General features: G+C 32.5%; 2 protein-coding genes across 3 annotated transcripts in view; one reads left to right on the top strand and one right to left on the bottom strand.

Moving 5' to 3' along the window:
• LOC136971982 (teneurin-m-like) overlaps nucleotides 1–20754 on the bottom strand; it is a 121428-nt gene that overhangs the window by 66304 nt on the left and 34370 nt on the right. The gene's annotated exons all lie outside the window — the stretch shown is intronic.
• LOC136972019 (octapeptide-repeat protein T2-like) lies at nucleotides 5972–20004 on the top strand. The gene is made up of 2 exons (XM_067266571.1): nucleotides 5972–6101; nucleotides 19391–20004. Exons 1-2 carry the CDS (start codon nucleotides 5972–5974, stop codon nucleotides 20002–20004), a joined length of 744 nt encoding a protein of 247 aa, XP_067122672.1.

The raw sequence follows: 20754 nt of genomic DNA, 5'->3' as shown, positions 1-20754 counted from the left end.
ACGATATTTAATTATCTCGTACGAAGAAGTAATTATTATCTACGAGGAAATTTTTGTTTTGTTTTCGATAAAAATTTTCACGGGAGTTTAGTATATTAATTAATAAATTAATATATTCATTTATACGTAGACAATTAATTTTACTTGTGTGTGTGTGTGTGTTTGTGTGTATACGTCACGTATATTTGCATAGAAGGAAACACAATCACGATACAATCAAATACAGAAAACACGCGGCGAATATATTAATTAATTACCCATTTTCTTTTAAAACAGGAAAAAAACAGTTAATTATGGAGCATAAACAATGGAAAATGCGCATAAATTATTTATTAAATCTATTTAAAAATCCTCTTAAATATTGAAATTTATGTAATGTAAATGGATAGGGAAGTATGGGGAATACACATGTCATCAGTGTTATACCAGGAATCTTTTCGTACATTCCTTTAAGGTCATTGCAAAGTCGGTCACATATTGTCTTCGATTTAAGACCGGAAGAAATGCATAAGCGAACAACTTGCTTGACATATAACAAAGAAGCTTGTCTTCATATTACAAATGTATCTGACTGTATCGATTGATCTCTGTGTAACCAATGGCATTACTCAGATATTTCGTGGAAGCGGTAAAGAAAGCAGAGAAAGTAAGAATCTGGTAATGCCTCATGCAATGAAGAATGCCATAAGCGTGAAGATAAGACCGTGTGTATCTTACTCTATTTACCATTGTCTAGCGAAATAAACTGTACCTAAACACGGCGATTTAATTGAAGTCATATAGGAAAGTTTTGAAACTAATTAAAGAAAAATATGAGAAAAAATTAAGTGAGGAAAATAGAAAAAAAGGGGGGGGAAATGATGTTTTTCTGTTCGGTCAAGCTGGAAAAGATAAAAAAATAATCAAGTAATAAAATGGAGAAAGTAGAAAAGACCAGCAATCCAGGAAGAATCGAATGTGATTTGAAAAAAAAGGGAAAATAATTAAAGAGAAAACACAATATAAATCGAAATGATGTCAGATAACACGTGACACAAAATGGCGGAATGATGTCAGATAACACGTGACATACAAATACACGAGCTCAAACGGTAGCACGACCCGCAATCTGTACATAAAACCCCCCCACATTAAAATTTAAAACCGGGTAAATTGTATACACACTGGCTTAGGTGTCGCTCTTTTATCGATTTTACACAATTTCGTACACAAAGAACGGAGAAAACTTCGAATAATATGGAAACATTGGAGTTAAATTCAATCATTTTGATGGAGATTTATCATAACGAATACTTATTAATACGTTTCTAACTCGGGTATTGTTCGATATTAATAATTCCCCCCTTTATTGTAAATTCATTCAATATTTGCCTTTATCAAGATAAACACAGCCACTCCATTGTTTGATCCGACCAGATCCGAAATTACAAATTAGCCTAAGGGCTTTAATATATACGGCATACATCAAACAATATCATTAAAGATTAATAGGATGCCTCTTCCTTACGTCCAACATCCCTTCTTGCATCTTCCTCTTACGTCACAGTTGGAATTTTTCTTCTACTTCCTCCATTCAATATCGCTCAAGGTTTACGTTTAAGTATATATGTTTAAAGATAGAAGACATTCCTGTGTTGTTTTTAAACGAAAACAAACTTTTCTACGTCCATTAGTCAGTATTATTGACATTTAAATATGCTTGAAACTGGATGCTCGAGATGAAAATTGGATTTTCTTTCAAAACTCCGCGAACTTTTAATAATTTCTATGTATTTACTATTATTATTTTTGCTATTTTCTAATAGAATTTAAATTGGCAGAAAAATAGGCTTTTTCTTTCTTTTCTTTTTTTTAATTCTTTAATTTAATTTCTTTAATTTTGTGATTTAGAAAATGACTTTCTTTAAAATTGAGAATGGATAATTTGAAATTTAAGTTTATTAAATTAATATTATTTTTAATTAAAGAATTTGATTATTAAATTGTTTTTTTTACTTGTTTTGTTGCCATTTTTGTAGCTAGTGCGCACTCTTACGTCATTTTTACGTCATTCATGTGCTTTATCGCGTCCTCTTCGTCATTTTGACGTTATTCATGTGCTTTTAATCGTGAAGAGCGTAAAATTGTGCAGTATTGGTAGCTAGTGTGCACTCTTACGTCATTTTTACGTCATTCATGTGCTTTATCGCGTCCTCTTCGTCATTTTGACGTTATTCATGTGCTTTTAATCGTGAAGAGCGTAAAATTGTGCAGTATTAGTAGCTAGTGCGCACTCTTACGTCATTTTTACGTCATTCATGTGCTTTTCTTTATCGCGAAGAGCGTAAAATTGTGCAGTATTGGAAGCTAGTGCGCACTCTTACGTCATTTTTACGTCATTCATGTGCTTTTCTTTATCGGGAAAAGCGTAAAATTGTGCAGTATTGGAAGCTAGTGCGCACTCTTACGTCATTTTTACGTCATTCATGTGCTTTTCTTTATCGGGAAAAGCGTAAAATTGTGCAGTATTGGAAGCTAGTGCGCACTCTTACGTCATTTTTACGTCATTCATGTGCTTTATCGCGTCCTCTTCGTCATTTTGACGTCATTCATGTGCTTTTAATCGTGAAGAGCGTAAAATTGTGCAGTATTAGTAGCTAGTGCGCACCTTACGTCGTTTTTACGTCATTCATACTTATTTCTTTATCTCCAGGAAGCGTAAAATGACGTAAAACCGACGTAACTGTGTACACTTTTGACGAAGCGAGTGAACATTTCCTCAAATCATATATTCTGAAGATTATAAGATTTAACAAGAGAAAGAAATTTAAGAATTTCGAAAGAAAAACACGGTTTAAAAAAGTTTTCGGATGACATTTCTTCCAAAGAAAACTCAGAAGTTTTCGTAATTAAGAAATATTTGTATGCCTTTTCTGTTTCCAGAAACATTTCAATCATTTTCTGCATCGATGGACGTTTGCATCATTTCCAACATCGAGGAATGTGAATCATTTCCACCCCAAGAAAAGCCTAGATAATTAGCTTCTAGGACGAGTTTGCCTAACTCTCTCCTCCCAGAATGGATTGCATCATTTTACATACCCAGAAAATTATTCTAGAAAAAAAAAGAAGAAATTTATAAAATAAAATAAAATAAGAAAAGAAGAATTACTACTCCCGCAATAAAAATCTCCTTTTAAAAACGATTTTTTCCGCTTAATAAGAGAAGAAAGGAGCAAGATAAACGGAAAGAACAGGAGGAGATCTTCTAAAGAGCTCTGAAATTAGACTCTAAACTACAGTCTAATGTTATAAACTCTGTGTTTTCTAGAAGAATCATGCCAAGGAGCAATTTATTTGACAGATATAATAAAGTTTACCCATGTTTTCGTGCCATATTTGAAAGAGAAGAGAAAAGAATTCAGAGTTGTAAAGAGCAAAACAATTCTTAAAGGAGACACGTAGGGAGCTCTTTTAAAAATCAAAAGCGTTTTAATTCACCTTAAGAGCTTTTGTTACAATATCTGTCTCGTATAATCACACTAATGAGAAGGAAAAAGTATTTCGGTCACCTCTTTCATCTAAATATCTTGTATTTTTTTTCTAATCCTCATGCCTGATGGAAAATAAATTTAATTAGAATCACATCTCCCTAATGAAAATGAAATATTGTTCATCCTTCTTCATCAACTTCTTCATCAACTGATTGCTCTCCTTATTATACGCACGTCTACCTTGTCAATTTGTATCCAAAGATAATGAGCGAGTGTCCTTTTTATTTTATTTATTTATGTATATATTTAAAGAACATTTATCTTTATTTATCTTCAAAAATGTAATGAGTAAATGGAAGATTTTTATGTAGAAATATACCGTTGTTTAAATTACCCCTATTTAACGCCGTCTACGGCGGTTCGAATGATGCTAATTCCGGTTTGGTGGTGATGTTTTGAGACGTGCGGATGACGTTTTTGTTTAAAAACGAAAAAAAAAAACGTAGTGCCGAAATTCGCCGCTGTGGCAGTTTTGGCGCTTTGCGTTTTAATCCGTGTAATTTTTGAATGGAGTGCATTACTGGAAGACTTTTGGGAAACTTGTTCCCTATTTAGGTGTTGGACACGTGAAGAAAATCCGGAAAACACTACGTGTAACCAGTGTTTTGTCCACTCGGCCACTGTTGGGCGCGTGATTTTTGGTGTTGGAACACATAAAACGTGAAGTTTATTGTATACACGTGCCTAATTTGGAAACCTGAAAGACACTGCATGCGAGAAGCATTACAAATGACCAATTAAGATTATATATCTTCAGAAAGGACACCACAACGAGCATAGCTGAGCTCTGTTTAGCACTTACCGCGCCAAAAGTGCCGTAGTGGCGCGTTTCTGTACAACTTTTTTAAGGACATGTTTTCCCGTGTTCTAAAATATCACTTGACAGCATCGAAAAGGTGTAATTACGATCGCCCGATACATAGAAATAATAAACTATTCAAATATATATTTAGGATTTGTATAACAATTTATAAACCACATGTATTTATCTGTCTCTCGTATTCTTTCCGTTACGTCGAGAGAAGGGAGAGCATCCCACACACCCTTACTCTTCATTTAAAGCTAGTGAAGTGACTCCTAGTACCTACTCCAGAAGAATGGCTTCTGTCTAGGATCCTGCTCTTCACACCCAACAGAATGCTTTTCACTTGTATCCTTATGACGAAATTTATGAGCTAGCTCTACCTCTATCCATTTTAACTTTTAATTATTTAAAGTTGATTTTTCTTTATCAGAATATAGGAGAAAGGAGTGTTTAAAGGTGTGTGTGTGTGTGTGTGTATTCGTTTAATGGAGAAGCGTGTGGAGCGTAGATGAGAGGAAGTGAGAGAGAGAGAGAGAGAGAGAGAGAGAGAGAGAGGAACTTATTAGAGTAAGTTAGTCAAAAAAGCGTGCTGCTCTTTACAGATCTTTAGTGTATCGATCGAATCCCGAGAGAAACGCCCTGGCAGGTCGCTGCTGTCAGGCATTTTTTTCTATTTTTTTTCTTATTTTCCTTCCTCTTTCTCTCCTTTCTTTGTATAAGAGACGAGATTATTGTAAGAGAGTTTCTTCTCTCGGGTACCACGTGGCAAATTTTCCTACTTCTATCGATTATCTTTCCACCGAAGACAAATTCTCTCAGGAATGTATTAAGAATTATCGTAGCTCTTCTAAAGTGTCATTATTTCCACTTTGTTACTTTTTAATGGGATTTTTACAGTCGTTTTACTAGATATTGTTTTCAGAATATCATTCTCTTTACCTTTCAATTCTGTTCCAATCCGTGTTTAAAGAATTCATCCCATAATTACAGATGAAGCCCAAGAGGAAGATGCTCATCTCTGCTATCCTACGATGCCACTCCCACGACTCTAGACTTAAAAACTTTCTTCTACACATAAACAACAGCTAGAAGCGTAAAATATACTTATATTTTATTCTCCTTTTATTGGAGAACATCGGTGTAAGACGTCTACTCCTCTTCCTGCTTCCAAGCAAAGAAGCACTCGATTTTTTATTATTATCAGAATTTAAAATATCTTCCTCAAAGTTGCACAATTTTCTCATAAATATCATTCTCTTCACCTTTCAATTCTATTCCAATACGTATTTAAAGAATTCATCCTATTATTAGAGGTGAAGCTCAAGAGGAGGATGCTCCTCTATTTTATCCTACGATGCTCTTCTCTCGACTCCAGACTATACAAGTTTCTTCTATACATAAATAAAACTTTCTTCTACACATAAATAAAAGCTGAAAGCGTAAAATATACTTATATTTTATTCTCCTTTTATCGAAGAGCATCGGTAGAAAACGTCTACTCCTCTTCCTGCTCCCAGGCAAAGAAGTTTTCGAATTCTTTTCTACCTTTAGGATTTAAAATATTTTCCTAAAAGTTACATAATTTTCTCAAAAATACAAACTTGGCATTGATTATTATCTTTAAAATCCTGTGATGATATTATCGATTATAGACGAAAGAAGACATCAACCTTCGGAGGAGGAGGAGGAGGAGAAGGAAAAAAAAGAGGTTAAGATCAGTGATGAAAAAGATGCTGTTGTTTTCGCAAGTGGAGAAAATTTTAGTGAGTCAGCTTTCATAAAAAAACATAGCTGACTACTGACATTTTGAAAAGGGGAAACTCCTGATTCTGTTTGATTTTTGTTTGTATTTTTGGAGGGGGTAAGCTGTGGTAAACCGAATTACTCCTAATTATCTTCCTGAAAAATCCTGTTTATTCACAGCCTGAAAGGTATCACACGAAGTTATATTTGAATGAATCGATATAAATTTGGTTTCCTGCAGAAATATTTTCTGTCCATTCCTAAAAATATGTTGTCAAAAATTCTGAAAATGTTACTACATCACACGTTTTTTGTGTGTAAACTATCATTTTTCAACGGGAATCTTACAAAAGTTTATCCCACTTTCGACCAAATTTTTGTTTTTTTTAATATTTATTCTTTTGTATTTCTACTTTCATTTTCATTTATTAAATAAACGAATATTTACTTTTACTTACGAGCATAAAAATAATTTCCCTTTCATTTAAACTGAAACAATATAAACAAATTCTTTTGCTTTACTCCTTTGCAAATATTTGTTCGTTTAAATTAATTTAGTTATTAAATTTGATACAAAATATAAAAAATAAATAAATCGAGGTAAAAATATTATTATTATTTTATTTTTTATTTATCTAATTATGTAATTTAACGACGTAGCAAAACAGGATTCGATCCTGGAATGACGATGAAGACTTGAAAAATTTTTAATCATATTTAAGTTGAGAAATTTGCATATTTTTACTAAATTACAATAATTTAAACTGACTTAATTGACTTTAAAGTTGGACGTCTGTTAAATATTCATGTATATTTTCTATCGATAAACATCTCCTTTAAAAGTCTGTTTAGCATACAACCTGTTTTCTTCGGTGAATGGGGGTCACGACCTTTATATCCATGTAGACACTTTATAAACGTTTAATAATCATAAGGGAATCGTTTTATATCTTTTACACACAGTAAACAACGCTACTAAGTAAGTTTCCTAGGAAAAATACGGGTAAATATAACTGAAAACAGTAAAAGAATTGGGCCAACTCCCGCGGAAGTTACCCATGTAAACACTTTATAAACCTTTAGTAATTATAATAAATGCGCATTATACCTTCTAAACACAGTAAAAAACGTTACTAAGTGAGTTTCCTAGGAAAAATACGGGTAAATATAATTGAAAACAGTAAAAGAATTGGGCCAACTCTCGCGGAAATAAATTAATAGTCCTTGACGGAGGGAGGGATTCAGTCAAATTTGTGAAGCATGCGATACTTATTTAATAAGAATCAAACTTTTCGAAGGAAGTTCGAGAGCATAAACTTATTGGAAAAGTTGGTTGAAGTATTATAAAAACATTTATCTTTTCTTTAAAAATAAAAAAAAAAAAAAAATTGGGAAATTGACCCGGCTACAGTATATTGAACTATTGCAGAAATGGTTTCAAGTTTTTCGAAAGTAATTTAAAAATGGACATAATCTAATCTAACTATTACTAGAGAAAATTCCATTATTATTCAAAAATGGATAGGAGTTTTTGTTTTTATTTTCCTCTTCAGATAACGTCAAATGTTTCTTTCATTCAGCAAAATTCGGTCCAGAAGAAAAGAAAAATGCATCTAAAGAAAGATAAGTTTCCCTTTTTTTCCCCTTTTTTCCCTTATTTTTCTTTACGTATGATCGAATTTCTACTCTCTCTCTCTCTCCTTTTTCCCTCCTTCTTCCTTTACTTTAACTTCGAGTTCTTCCTTCCTAAAAGATTTCTGACATTGAAATGAAAAGAGATTTTCCAGTTGGTAAGCATAAACGTTTCAATATCTGAAGTTGCAACGTTTCTATCGCTGGAAATATCGCATGCATACACGATTGACTAAGGCCTGACGTAATGTTAAAGGGGGGGAGAGCGAGTCACCATTCGCAAAATTCATCGTGTGTATGTGTGTGTGTGTGTTGATGAAATCGCAGAATGGAACCTAACTCGACAGCACAAACAACAAATTTCCATTAGCCTGCGAACAAAAGAAAAAGTCCACTTTGTGAGAAAGTCAACATGAGTATTTTTTTTCTGCCTTTTTCCTATCCCATTTCTCCTAGGCAAGTCTGGTGTTTATCCAAGAAGTTGAGGAATTCGGTTTGATCGCCGCTTGATTTATCAGAAATTTCTGTTTCTTTGTCATAAACGAATGGAAAAATTCTCTTCTGTGAGCGAATTTTTAGCATTTCCTTTGTTTTTTTTTCTAATTGTCCATCCATTCCTCGTAATTCTTATTCTATACGCCTGCCAAGTGTTGTAGAATAGCTTACAGAAGTACTTCGTTAATTCTAATTCCACACTTGTAAGGCTTGTGGAGTAGAAAAAATTAGAAAGTTAGCTTAAAAAATAACCCAAAAAATAGCTACAGAAGTGCATTATTTTAATATTCAAAGCGGGAATTGGTTAACAGCGGCTCACATCCATGTCACTAACCCCCTACTTAGATACACATCAAGTCATGGCGGGTGGTACTTGTTAGGAAGAAAGCTGCTCCCCCTTATAAGTACCTCGTTTATAGTATGGATTTTATTATTTTTTTCTATAAAAAATAGCATGTAAACTTAGTATTTTTCTTATTTTTTCCATTCTATTTTGTTATATACACTGTAACAAAATCGATACGTAAGGAAAAACAAAATACTTCCTTCGTCCTGTTTCATAAAAAAAAAATGAAAAACTTCCGAAACAGAAACTAAATATATATTTTTAGCGAAAAGTAAGATGTCCAAAGACATCAAAAGAAGGGAGAGAAGATTATTATTATGGAAACTTTTAACAAGTCTTCTATCAGGTTTGCAGAAGAAGTTGTCACTTCACGAATCTATCTGTGAAGAGAAAAGGTACTAGACGAAAAGAGACGTTTCCTTTGTTTCTCTTCGACTTCTTGTTATCGAATTTAACGTATAGAATGGTCCATATGCATAAGTAAGAAGAAGGAAAAAGATGAGAGAAGAGGGAGAGACGAGAGAGAGAGAGAGAGAGAGAGGGATGCTGAGGATTCTAAAGTGGAGAGAGACTAAGTTACACTTAATTTCTAAGTTCTGACAGAAGAAAAAAGTATTTACGATCGAAGAAATATGGAATCGGTCCAAAAAACCTTTCTTTTTTTACTGTTTTTTTTTCTTTTCTCTTATATAAGCTTGGGTTCGTCATTCCCAAGCTTGTCTTCTCCGGATAGAAAGGAAACACCACTTAACACTTCGAACGTTCAAACAAGCGAAAGAATTGTGTTTTTTATGCTTCCTCTATCAATTTAATTCCATTACTATAAAAATAACTAGCTTACTTTCGATTATTTTCAATTCTTTTAAAGGGAAAAAATCCTTTATTTATATCTTCTTGATTATTTTTTTACTTATATTTTAATTTTTCTTTCGTCTTCATCTTCAATTTTTGAAAAGAGAATTATATTTATTAGTATTGTTTTTTCTTCTATTTTATTTTTATTAATGTTTTAAAAATTCTTCAATTATAAAACTTTCTATAATTAAAAAGAAAATGAAGAAATTCCAGTTAGAAAAATTCCTTTCCAAAAGTTTAACTATAAACACGAAGAAGAATTTTAGTTTTGATACGTTATAAAATATAAATTTTACGATATTTTAATTTAAAAAATCAATTTAGAACATATATTTATTATTTTTAATATAAAAATAATGTTAAATATTAAGAAAATTCTATTGATTTGTACAAGATTCCTAACTCATCTTCAGCATCTTTAACATCAGCATCTTGGATAAGTCACGTCTACTGGTGAATAAAAATCTTTATTTTGATGAATTAAGGGAAGAAATTCTTTAGAAAATAATATTATAAAGTGAAAACAATTCAATCAACGGCATTTTTTCCCCTCAATTTTTTCCTGTATACCACTTAATTACGTTTGTTCATTTGAACTCAAATTCGCGATTAACGGATGACAGTTTATCAGATATCAGTGAAATTCGATATCTTATTGCTCTCTAGGGATACCTGTTTATCAAGTATTACCTCAATAACGTAATTATCTCATTATTTCTCATTTAATTTAAGAAGAAAGCGGAAAAAAACTTCTCTCCCTCCTCTCTCTTTCCTCTCTTCGTCCGCAATAAAATAATAAGGATGATGTTAAAAATGGCATTTCCTTAATAATGCTAAAACAATTATAATAAATCTAAACAATTATCGTGCTTAAATCCAATTAAAATTATACTTTAACCTAATTAAGCGGGTGCAATTCTCTTTAAAATGTAATTAAGTACACAATTATAATTTATTCATCTGTAATTCTATCTATTTATTTTGCATATCAATTGCGCATTGTTCAACATAATGGTGTAGCATAAGTGCTTAGAAACGTATGGAAAACGAGGAATTATTTATTGTGACATTGTCACAATTTAAAATCATCTTTTAATTTTAAAAAAACACACGTGACTTCCGGTCTAGAACGGAAGTTCGTATGTAGTAAATCGAAATCTCTTGCCCCTAAACTGTATGGATTTTTAGCGGTGTCTTGCCCCTGTAAATCATACTTCTCCTGATAACAATCGAGCTATGCCGTTCATCTTACTCCATTCTGAAGAGAATTTTTGAATTGAAATCACGTGACTCCCGGTCCAGATTTTAAATTAGTATATAGTTAATTAGGAACTGTACCCTTAAGCTTTCTATCTAGTTCTGTTTCTAAATTACGGACGGAAGAACACACAGACAGATTGTAGTAAGAAGTGAAATTCGTAAATTCGATTAATAGAAAAATATTTCCCCCCTTCCAATTCCGTATTTTAATATTAAAAAGAAAAAGTAAGTAAGAATTTGTTTAAAATTTTCAATTAAATCCTCGCATTTTTAACTTGGATCGAGTCTTTGGTGCGTATAATTCGTACAGTTGTCACATATTCTAGTTACGTTGCCGAGTAATGCTTATTGTATTACAAATTTTAATATATTTGCAAGCATTTTAATTCGATTTTTCTTCATTATTTCGTATTTTAACTTGGAAAAATCGGCATGAAACTTCATCCGTGCAGAGATCTCTCTCTCTTTCTCTCTGTCTTTTTCGTATATTGTCATAGAGCCGAGCTGCAACGCCCGTGGTAGCATTCATGCGAACCACCATTGAAAAAGAGATTAAATCTATCTTTTGCTGTGCCCTACAGCATGAGATGGATCATTCAAATGTAATTTTATCCATTGTGTCAGACAACTCTCTCTTTCCTACTGTTCTTCTTCTTCTTCTTCTTCTTTTTCCACTTCTTCCTTATATCCTCGATCAATGAAACGCCTTCTGGAAAATTTGCAGCAATTCGTTGCATTAACAATCACAAAGTCAGCAAAGAACTTTACCTTTTTGTAAAGTGATAAGACGAAATTGTCTCCTTCTCTTCCTTTATACAATGAGCTCTTATCTGAAAATTGAAAGCTTAAGAGAGATTTGATGGGGGGATGTTTTTTAAACATATTTTTTAAAAGAAAATTCATTAAGTTGATTCTGAACAATCCCCAATATCAAATCGTTAGTTTATCCACTTTTTTTCTTACTGGAAAAACGATGGAAATTCCGTAATAATAACACAACATGGCTTCTATCAAAGAACTCGACATTAAAGGATGATAAACGTATTTCATTTTATTTTTTCTAACCCCCTCTTAGAAGAGAAGGAAAGACGTTAAGGAAAATAGAATTTCCTGAATGATTGACAATATTTGCCATGGCAAACAAATGTTTTTCAATTTTACCCCTTCCCGAATCTTATACTTAAATGCCTAAACACTTGACCATTACTTATCCAATGTTTCTTTGCAGTGTGTACCTGCAATTTAATTTCCTTCACAGCTTTGTCTTGTCACAGTGACTGGGTGCCACATCTCGCACGTCAGGTGTCAGCACTTTTTCGCGCTTCAATGTCCAGGGAAATGAAAAACTGCTTCTCAGATAAAGTTGATTGAATTCCTTCCCTCCCCCACCCCATTTCTTTTTGGTCCGTCTCTTTAGTTCTGACTATCCTTGTGACAAGCTTGGAAATGTTTTGTGTGGCTTTGTTTCCATTCTCTTTTATTCTTTACTCTGTGAGTTTTGGAGGTGGGCCAAAACAGAACAGGTCTTAACCCCGTTCTAACCTTTCTTTCCCTCTTTTCCCTATGCCTACAATGAATTAGTTTTTTCGAACTTCTTAATGTAAGAAGTTAAACTTAACGGTTGTTAATTAAAGTTAGAAATCTACTCCGCCCAAAAACGTTCGAATATGATAAATTTGAGGAGATGTAGACACGTTATAATGCGTCATAAAGATTAATCGAACCTCCCCCAATAAGAATAATAAAGGGGTTCTTAACTAGAAACGAAGAGGACTGATTAACTCCTCGATTTAGAAGGCTATTTTCTAAGAAAATATCCAAAAATAGTTTTAATATTTTGCAAAGAAATCCTGATTCAAAGAGCATCTTCGGATTTGCTTGAACCCGATTTGATCGTTAAGAAATTTCAAAAGATCATTAATGATCGATTCTCCATTCTAAATATCGTTGTAATCTGTAAAAAATCCCTTCGATTTTGCTCCAGTAATATTCTACTGATGACCTATTCTATCGAAAACGCTATTATTCAGAATTAATGACACAACTAAAGCCTCCATTATCTTCGTGACTCCAGAAAAATGTGTTCCACTTCATCCTTAATTTTGATATATTTTAAAAGATTACTTTACGAAATTTTTATCATCAAAATGCATTTAATAATAAAATTAAATTTAATCCCAAAGAAAATTCGTCTTACTTATCATTGATATTATTATTATTATTATTATTTCTTGCATCTTACCTACATCAAAAGATGAGGAAGAGCATCTTTGCTCCTCCCATCCTTTTCTCTCCAAAATTGATAATAAGAAGAATAAATGATTTTATTTATTTTTTACCTCATTTTTTATGTAAAAAATGTAATCTTTTGTAGGAAAAAATTAAGAATTTAATAATAAAATTCAATAAATTGACCCCGATAATAAAATTCAATTCTCTATATTACCTAATGAAGTTTTCTGTTGGGTAATAAATCTGTTGTAGAATGAAGCTTATTCTCAAGAATAATGTTCCATCTAGCATTTAAAGTGGAATTTCTAGTGAATCAACGCTGTTAACAATTTCATTACTGCACTTTGCCTGATGATCTCATCCGTTAGCTCTGTTTATGTTATAATAAATTTACCAAATGCTTTAGCTAGGAAACAGCACTTACAAGATCAAAATTTTAATTTACTAAACTTATTAAAAATTTGTTTGAAATTAATTCATAGATTAATGTTTTCGGATGGAGAATAAAGATGAGGAGGGGAAAAAAAAAGAAAAAAAATTGAATAAAATAAAATCTTTAAGTCTGCTCTTCTGTCTTCTAGCTGATGGAGTTGTTTTGTTTATTGACTCTTCACTGCAAAGGAAGAAAATTACAATTTTTGTCTGTTTAATTTGATAAAATGTTTCAATCATTCGTGTCATTAGATGCGAGAGATGCTATTTGTTCCGTTGTTTGTTATCGTGCAAATAAAATATTTTATTAACTACTCGAATGAGAAGTTGTTTTTACTTATAACATAAATAAAATAATGTTTATATAATGCCTAGATACAATAGAATAGCATTTAATTTAATTTCGTACGTTTAGTCACATAAAATATTTTTATAGAGATAAAATGCATCCTCTCCTCTAATAAAATTTATTTTGTTTTCTACAGATAAATACTGATTTGTGTTCTCCCCTCTTACCTTTTTTTGGTACCGATTTTCCTTAATTTCCTGCCTTTTTTTATATGAAGATAAAGGCACAGTTTAATTTATTATCAGCTCTAATCAAGATGGAGTCGTTCAATTTTTACTTTCTCGCTTCTTTAATCTAGATTTTTGTTTATATCCATTGCTTTAATGGATATAAAAGACTCTCCTCTCCAGCCTTCTTTCACGATGATCTCGACGAATTCTTAATTATTTCTCGTATCTTTTCTGTTAATTGAGGTGCGGATTTTTTTCTTTCATATCTTTTTTTTGTGTGTTTTAAATATGCAAAGGTCGACATCTTTTGGAAAATAGGAGCGCCCGTCTCTTCCTGCTGCACTTTTGTTTCCGTATCATCAAGCAAAGTGATCTTTCAACGAGTGTAGCAAGTCGACCGTGCCAAGGTGTTTATTTATGATCCTTCCTTGTAAATCACTGACATCGCCTTTATGAATATTGCATGATGTACACTGGACGATGTTAGCCTCGTCGGGAACTAGCTATAAAGATAAGTAGGAAGCGTAAAGACTTTTTGGATATATGATGATAAAACGACTTGCCAAAGACATTTGCTTAAAATGTCAATTAACAAAGTTGTTTCCCCTTCTTCTTCTTTTTCTTTTTTTCTTCCTCTTCCATACTCCAGCAAAGATGATTTACTGCGGCAAGATTAAGGTTGGAAAGATAAATGGCAGAAACAACGTTAAACTTAATATTACTTTTACAGTTCTGAAGTTTCTTTGTTTTAATTCTCTTCTTTCATCTCCTTCTATGTATCTTTGTTTCCTTTTTTTTCACTTTGGTTTAACTTAGGAGAGGAGAGGATGTTTTGTTCTCTTAGGGATGACAGCTCTTCTTTTTTTTCCTCTTCCTTGACCACCTTGTCTCCGTCTTCACTTTACCACCTTTGACCCTCGTTCATGATCTCACCAAATGACAGTGGGTTCCTTAATGGTTCTCATGTGTAATGCCAACTATGGGAGATGCTACATCGATCTTTTTGCTAGTTTTACTTTCCATTCCTTCCTGTTCGACTCGATTTCTTTTCTTTAGTAACTTTCGAGTCATCAATTTTACCAACGCTATTATTCTGCTGCAACCAATCGATTGGGTTAGCGATGTCGCCAGGGTCCACGAATATGTACGACACACAACGAGATAGATCTTCCCCCCCAAACACACACACGAGCGCGCTCTCTCTCTCTCTCCTGGTGTCCCGAGGACGTAGAAGAGCTTTAAAATGCCACCGTCTTCATCATAAAAACTTACATAAATTGACAATTTTATTTAAACTCTATGATATCGCTACTCCAATTTATAGTCAAAATGGCGGTCGACATTGTAACATCGTCGTAAATGCCAAACGGGCTCCGAGCTGCATATAAATGTAACAATTGCTAACTACTCCCATAGGCAATTGTGCTGTACAGGTGATGCGTGACGGTCGAGCTTTTTTTTTACAGTCCCTACCTTAAAAAACTGTACTTTTATATACTTCTAGTAAACATCACCTTCCCCTTCAACGTCTTATAAATAAATTCTTCACTTGAATCACTTGTTTATCTGACAATTTCTAATTATTCTCACTCGTGTGTAGCATCGTTAACGTGATCTTTCTCTAAAATAAACAATTTTTTTTATGCTGTTTAATATGCATATTATGACATTAAAAAACACCCCTATACAAGTTTTAAGTTTTTAAATTTAAAAAACAATAATAATATTTCTTTCAAAAATAACTTTAATTTAATCAAATTTGTCTTAAAAAGTGAAGTTTTTAGAAAAATCATTTTTTAGGAGAATAAAAAGTCTCATTTTAACGTAAACGATTTAAAAATTTATGAGAATTTACATTTAAGTAACTCGATAAAATGCAAACAAGAAATTTTATTATCGTTTATTCAAACATTAAAATAATAATAATAATAATATTATTATTATTATTATTAAATGTTTAACTAGCAATAAACACGGGATAATCTAAGCTTACATACATCGAATTGTTTAGATTTTGTTAAGTAATTTTGTATATTTTGCATTGTTTTGTATGGGGAAAGTGTAGGGAATCTGCATACGTTTATCAGAAGATGAGGGATTTTTTCTGTGAAAAAGAATAATTTTGTAAAATAGGGAAAAATAATTTTCCTGATTTATTCCCTAATTTTCCTATTTTTATTCCCCAATTTCCCTGTAATTCCCCTATAAAATAGGGGGAAATATAAAAGACCTATCAGGAATCTCCATATTTTTATAAAAGGATGAGGATTTTTTATAGGGAAAAATAACTTTGTATATTTTCTATTGTTTCGTATAGGAAAAATATAGGAAACATTATAAATCTGCATGCTTTAATCAGAAGATGAGTTATTTTTTTATAGAGAAAAATAATTTTGAAAAATAGGGAAAAATAGTTTTCCTGATTTATTCCCTATTTTCCCTATTTTATTTTCCAACTTCTTTGTAATTCCCCTATAAAATAGGGGAAAAATACAGGAAACTTATCAAAAATCTTTATACTTTTATAAAAGAATAAGGATTTTTTAGGGATAAATAATTTTGTATATTTCCTATTGTTTCGTATAGGGAAAATATAGGGAACTTATTACAAATCTGCATGCTTTAATCCGAAAATAAGTTATTTTTTATTAAGAAAAATAATTTTGAAAAATAGTGTTTTCCTGATTTATTCCCTAATTTCCCTATTTTTATTCCCGAATTCCCTATTTTTATTTCCAAATTTCTCTGTAATTCCTCTATAAAATAAGGGGAAAATATAGGAAACTTATCAGGAATCTCCATACTTTTATAAAAAGGATGAGGATATTTTATAGAGAAAAATAATTTTGTATATTTTCTATTGTTTTGTATATAGAAAATAGAGGAGACTTATCAGGAATCTGCATACTTTTATCAAAAGACGAGAGATTTTTTTATAGAGAAAATATTGCTTTTGATAAAGAACAGCAAAAACGCATCTACGACATTAAATTATTCTATGCAAAGATGAATCAAATTAAATATTATATTATCATACTTTAGTGGATGGCAAAAATTTAAATTCTTTCTTCTTTATATATCCGAAATACTTTTCATGTTTTCACATATTTTCTTCACCAGAGGCTATTACTCATCCTCGACTGCCGCAGTTGCTCTTGCTACTATAAACATCCACCTTAGCAACCTACCTACAGCATCACTCTTCTTACTTTTCCATTTTTCTTTACTATAACCGCAAGTTTTTATCTCTTTTTATGAAACTTTTATTGCTTCATCCCTCTCTTTCTTCCTCCTTACTCCTTCTAATCATCTGTAATTTTAATATCGCCAATGGTGGGAGGGGGTATTTTTTTAATACAGAAACTCCCGCTAATAAATACCGTACACGTAAACAAACGAAATTTATATCTGCTACGTCTTGTAATGACGAAAAAGAAATTCAGATTAACTCTTAAATTTCTGTTTTTCAGAGCCGATTTCCAGCTTACTGAATATTTATACGCCTTCCTGCAAACTATTTTCTTTTATGTATGCTGTATCCATTTTGTAGTATAGTAGAAAACAGTTCTGTTCCCATTTCTATAGCCTTGTAGACCTTCCTTTTTTATAACTTAAGTCTATTCATACGACCCAAGCTCCGTGTAAAGGTTAAATTTCTACTGCATAAAAGGCCCGTCTACCTCGTATACGGGTTTATATACAATTTATCTACTTTATAACAATGTCAATTTAGGATTTGACAATAAAAGTTAACGTTGTTTGTGTCGTTGGGACTAAATTAAAATTTAGTTTTATGCCGTTTGATCCTGGTCTTTTCTTCCTCCTCCTCTTTCTTCTCCTCTTCCTCCTCCTTCTCCTCCTCCTCTTCTTCTTTCGCCACTTTTTTCTCTTCCTCCTCCTCCTCCTCCTCTTTCTCTTTCTCCACTTTTTCCTCTTCCTTCTCCTTTTTTCTTTCTCCACTTTTTCTCTTCCTCTTCCTCCTCCTCCTCCTCCTCCTCCTCCTTTTCTCCACTTTTTCTCTTGCTCCTCTTTTCTCTTCCTTCCTCCTCCTATCCTCCTCCTCCTCCTCTTCCTCTTTCTCCACTTTTTACTCCTTTTCCTCCTTTCCATCCTCCTCCTCTACTTCCTCCTCTTTTACCTCCTCCTTTTTACTATGGTTACGCAGAGTTATACAGCATTTATCTACTAAAGCTAAGTTTTATTTTTCAGTTTTATAACAATTTTGATACAGTTTTATGTCGTCGAAGTATATGATAATAGCTAGGAAGAGAAAGCAACAACGAACATTAGCTAAACTGATGTTCGATGTTGCTTCTCTGTCAATAATGGCTTGGTTGAGCATGTAATTATATCCATAAAGTACTTGCTGAATCTATTTCATGTTTAATCAAGCATTTAATTATTTTACTACGTTAAACTTTGTATACATCTGGTATAGATTTAATGGAGTGATGATTTATTCAGTAACTGTTCGACTTTATTCTTTCTAATCTTGTAAATATTTGCTTCAGGTAAATGATTATAGTTAATGATGATAACTTTTACTGTTATCAGTATCATCCATCATTTTTACTGTTCGCTATCACGACTGATATTAACGTATGATAACGTTATCTGTATTTTACGATCGGTTTTGCTAGGGATTTTGAATTATGCTGGTCAGTACAGCTCTAATGATAACGTGTTTTAAATATGTTGCTTAATGGTAATATTTTTTTAAAATTATGCTCGTCATTCACCACTAATGGTAGCATATTTTAATTGTGCTGGTCATACAGTACTAATGATAGAACATTTTAAAGTGCTTTAGTGGTGAGATATTTTGGATTATACCGGTTAGTACAGACCTATTTTAAATTATGCTGATCAGTACAGCTCTAATGGTTACAGATTTCCGACAGCTAAACGCTAAAGAAAAGGAATTTTATCTTCTTAATCTGTTTAGAAATTATGGGGCATTAAAAATAATCCTTTAAAGAATGTAATTGGGCGAGACTAAGTTAATTCTATTGGAGTAAAATTCTTATTTGTGGAGGGGTTATCGACGTCTTTCTATAAACCAGGCGAAAGGCCATAAATTTTTTCGCATGGTTGATGCTGTAGCATGCAAACCATGCGCAATATACTATATAAAAATCCTCATTTTAGTAGTGGAGTAGCTGAACCATATCGTTTCTGCCGTGACAAATATAACTTTTTTCGATAACGGACACTCGATATAGGGCCCGTTCGTCACTAAAACGAAATTAGCGGCGTTAATTGTATTCATTAGAAAGTTTAAAAGTATACAAGGTGAGTAAATATGTTTAAAAATTCGTTTAATTAGCCCATGAGAGTAGATAAAAGCTTTAATTATACTAAATTAAGTTGAGAAGTTATTAAGTAATTCTCAACAATTTTCTATTAGTTTACATCTCAAATATTAGCTTTAGACTGGAGGATACTCGAGAAATGTTTAGAAATAAAATTAAAACTGATTTTTCAAGTCTAAGTTTACAATTTTTGGAAATTTTAACCTCGATTCTGTTGATTCGTTAGATAATCCTGTAGAGAGAGACAGAGACAAAGAGACAGAAACAGAGAGAGACAGAGACAGAAAGACAGAAACAGAAAGAGACAAAGACAAAAAGACAGGAACAGAGAGAGACAGAGACAGAAAGACAGAAACAGAAAGAGACAAAGACAAAAAGACAGGAACAGAGAGACAGAGACAAAAGGACAGAAACAGAGAGACACAGACAGAAAGAAAGAGACAGAGACAAAAAGACAGAAGAGGGACGGAGACAAAAGACAGGACAGAGAGACAGAGACAAAGGACAGAAACAGAGAGACACAGACGAAAGAAAGGACAGAGCAAGCAGAAAGAGACGGAGACAAAAGACAGAACGAGAGACGAGACAGAGACAAAAAGACAGAAAAGACAGAGAGACAGAGAGACAAAAAAGAGACAGAAACAGAGAGAGACAGAGACAAGAAAGACAGAGACAGAGAGACAGAGACAGAGACAAAAAGACAGAGACAGAGACAAAAGGACAGAAACAGAGACAGAAAAACAGAAACAGAGAGAGACAAAGACAAAAAGACAAAATCAGAGAGACAAAGACAAACATTATAATGATAAACAGCTAAAAATATCAGAAATTCTAAGATAAAATGATTAAAAGCAGCAAAAAAATAATCCAAAGATGCTGTAGATCAGAGATCATCTCAAAACTTTTTCACTCGAACCATTTGCGTATAACACACTCGCTCACCCCCTAGAAGTACGCGTACGATCGGTTGAGAACAGCAGCCGTAGAAGATAAAGAATATAATTTCGATTTAACAGAGGTTATAAAAATCAAAGAATTTAATTGAAATGCGAGTTAAAAATGAAGAAAAATTCTCGCTTGTCTTCCCTAAAGAGATTTGTTATGTCAATAAAAATTCCTTTCAGCGTTTAAATATCAAAAACATTAACAACAAGATACACCTGTACATTAAAGAAAAAGAAACGACAAAATCGTATAAAAATTTTGCAAATTTATTCCAGCTTTTTAAGAAGGGAAATTTGTAGAATGGTAATAAAAATGGCACCTCACACATCTGAGGTTTTACTTCGTAAGAAATATTTGCAATTACAATGAGGCATGTATATTTTCCTACTGTATTTGAAAGTATAAACCGCGTGGCATTGTTAGGTGTGGTTCACGTGAAAGGTGTCTTTATTGTTAGGAGTTTGAACTGCACTTTATGACGAAACAAAGGGGAAAAAAATGTAACTTCTGTTTCTCGTATCATATTGACATTTTGTAGCCGCTATTTTTTTCGACGTCGAGAGAATAGAAGGATGAAAATTGCCACTAGCATCGAGTACAACTTCACCGGGATTTTAGGGATTTTTTTAAAGATAAAAAGAAGTT

Source organism: Centruroides vittatus, unplaced genomic scaffold (genome assembly GCF_030686945.1).
Source record: "Centruroides vittatus isolate TY-2023 unplaced genomic scaffold, ASM3068694v2 contig_2747, whole genome shotgun sequence".
In the NCBI taxonomy this organism is placed as follows: Eukaryota; Metazoa; Arthropoda; class Arachnida; order Scorpiones; family Buthidae; genus Centruroides; species Centruroides vittatus.
This window is presented reverse-complemented; position numbering and strand designations above follow the sequence as displayed.

Coding starts and splice junctions, on each gene's coding strand:
- LOC136972019 (XM_067266571.1), top strand. CDS start 5,972: ATGATATTATCGATTATAGACGAAAGAAGACATCAACCTTCGGAGGAG. Junction 6,102..19,390: donor CGCAAGTGGAGAAAATTTTA/GTGAGTCAGCTT, acceptor TTGATTCGTTAG/ATAATCCTGTAGAGAGAGAC.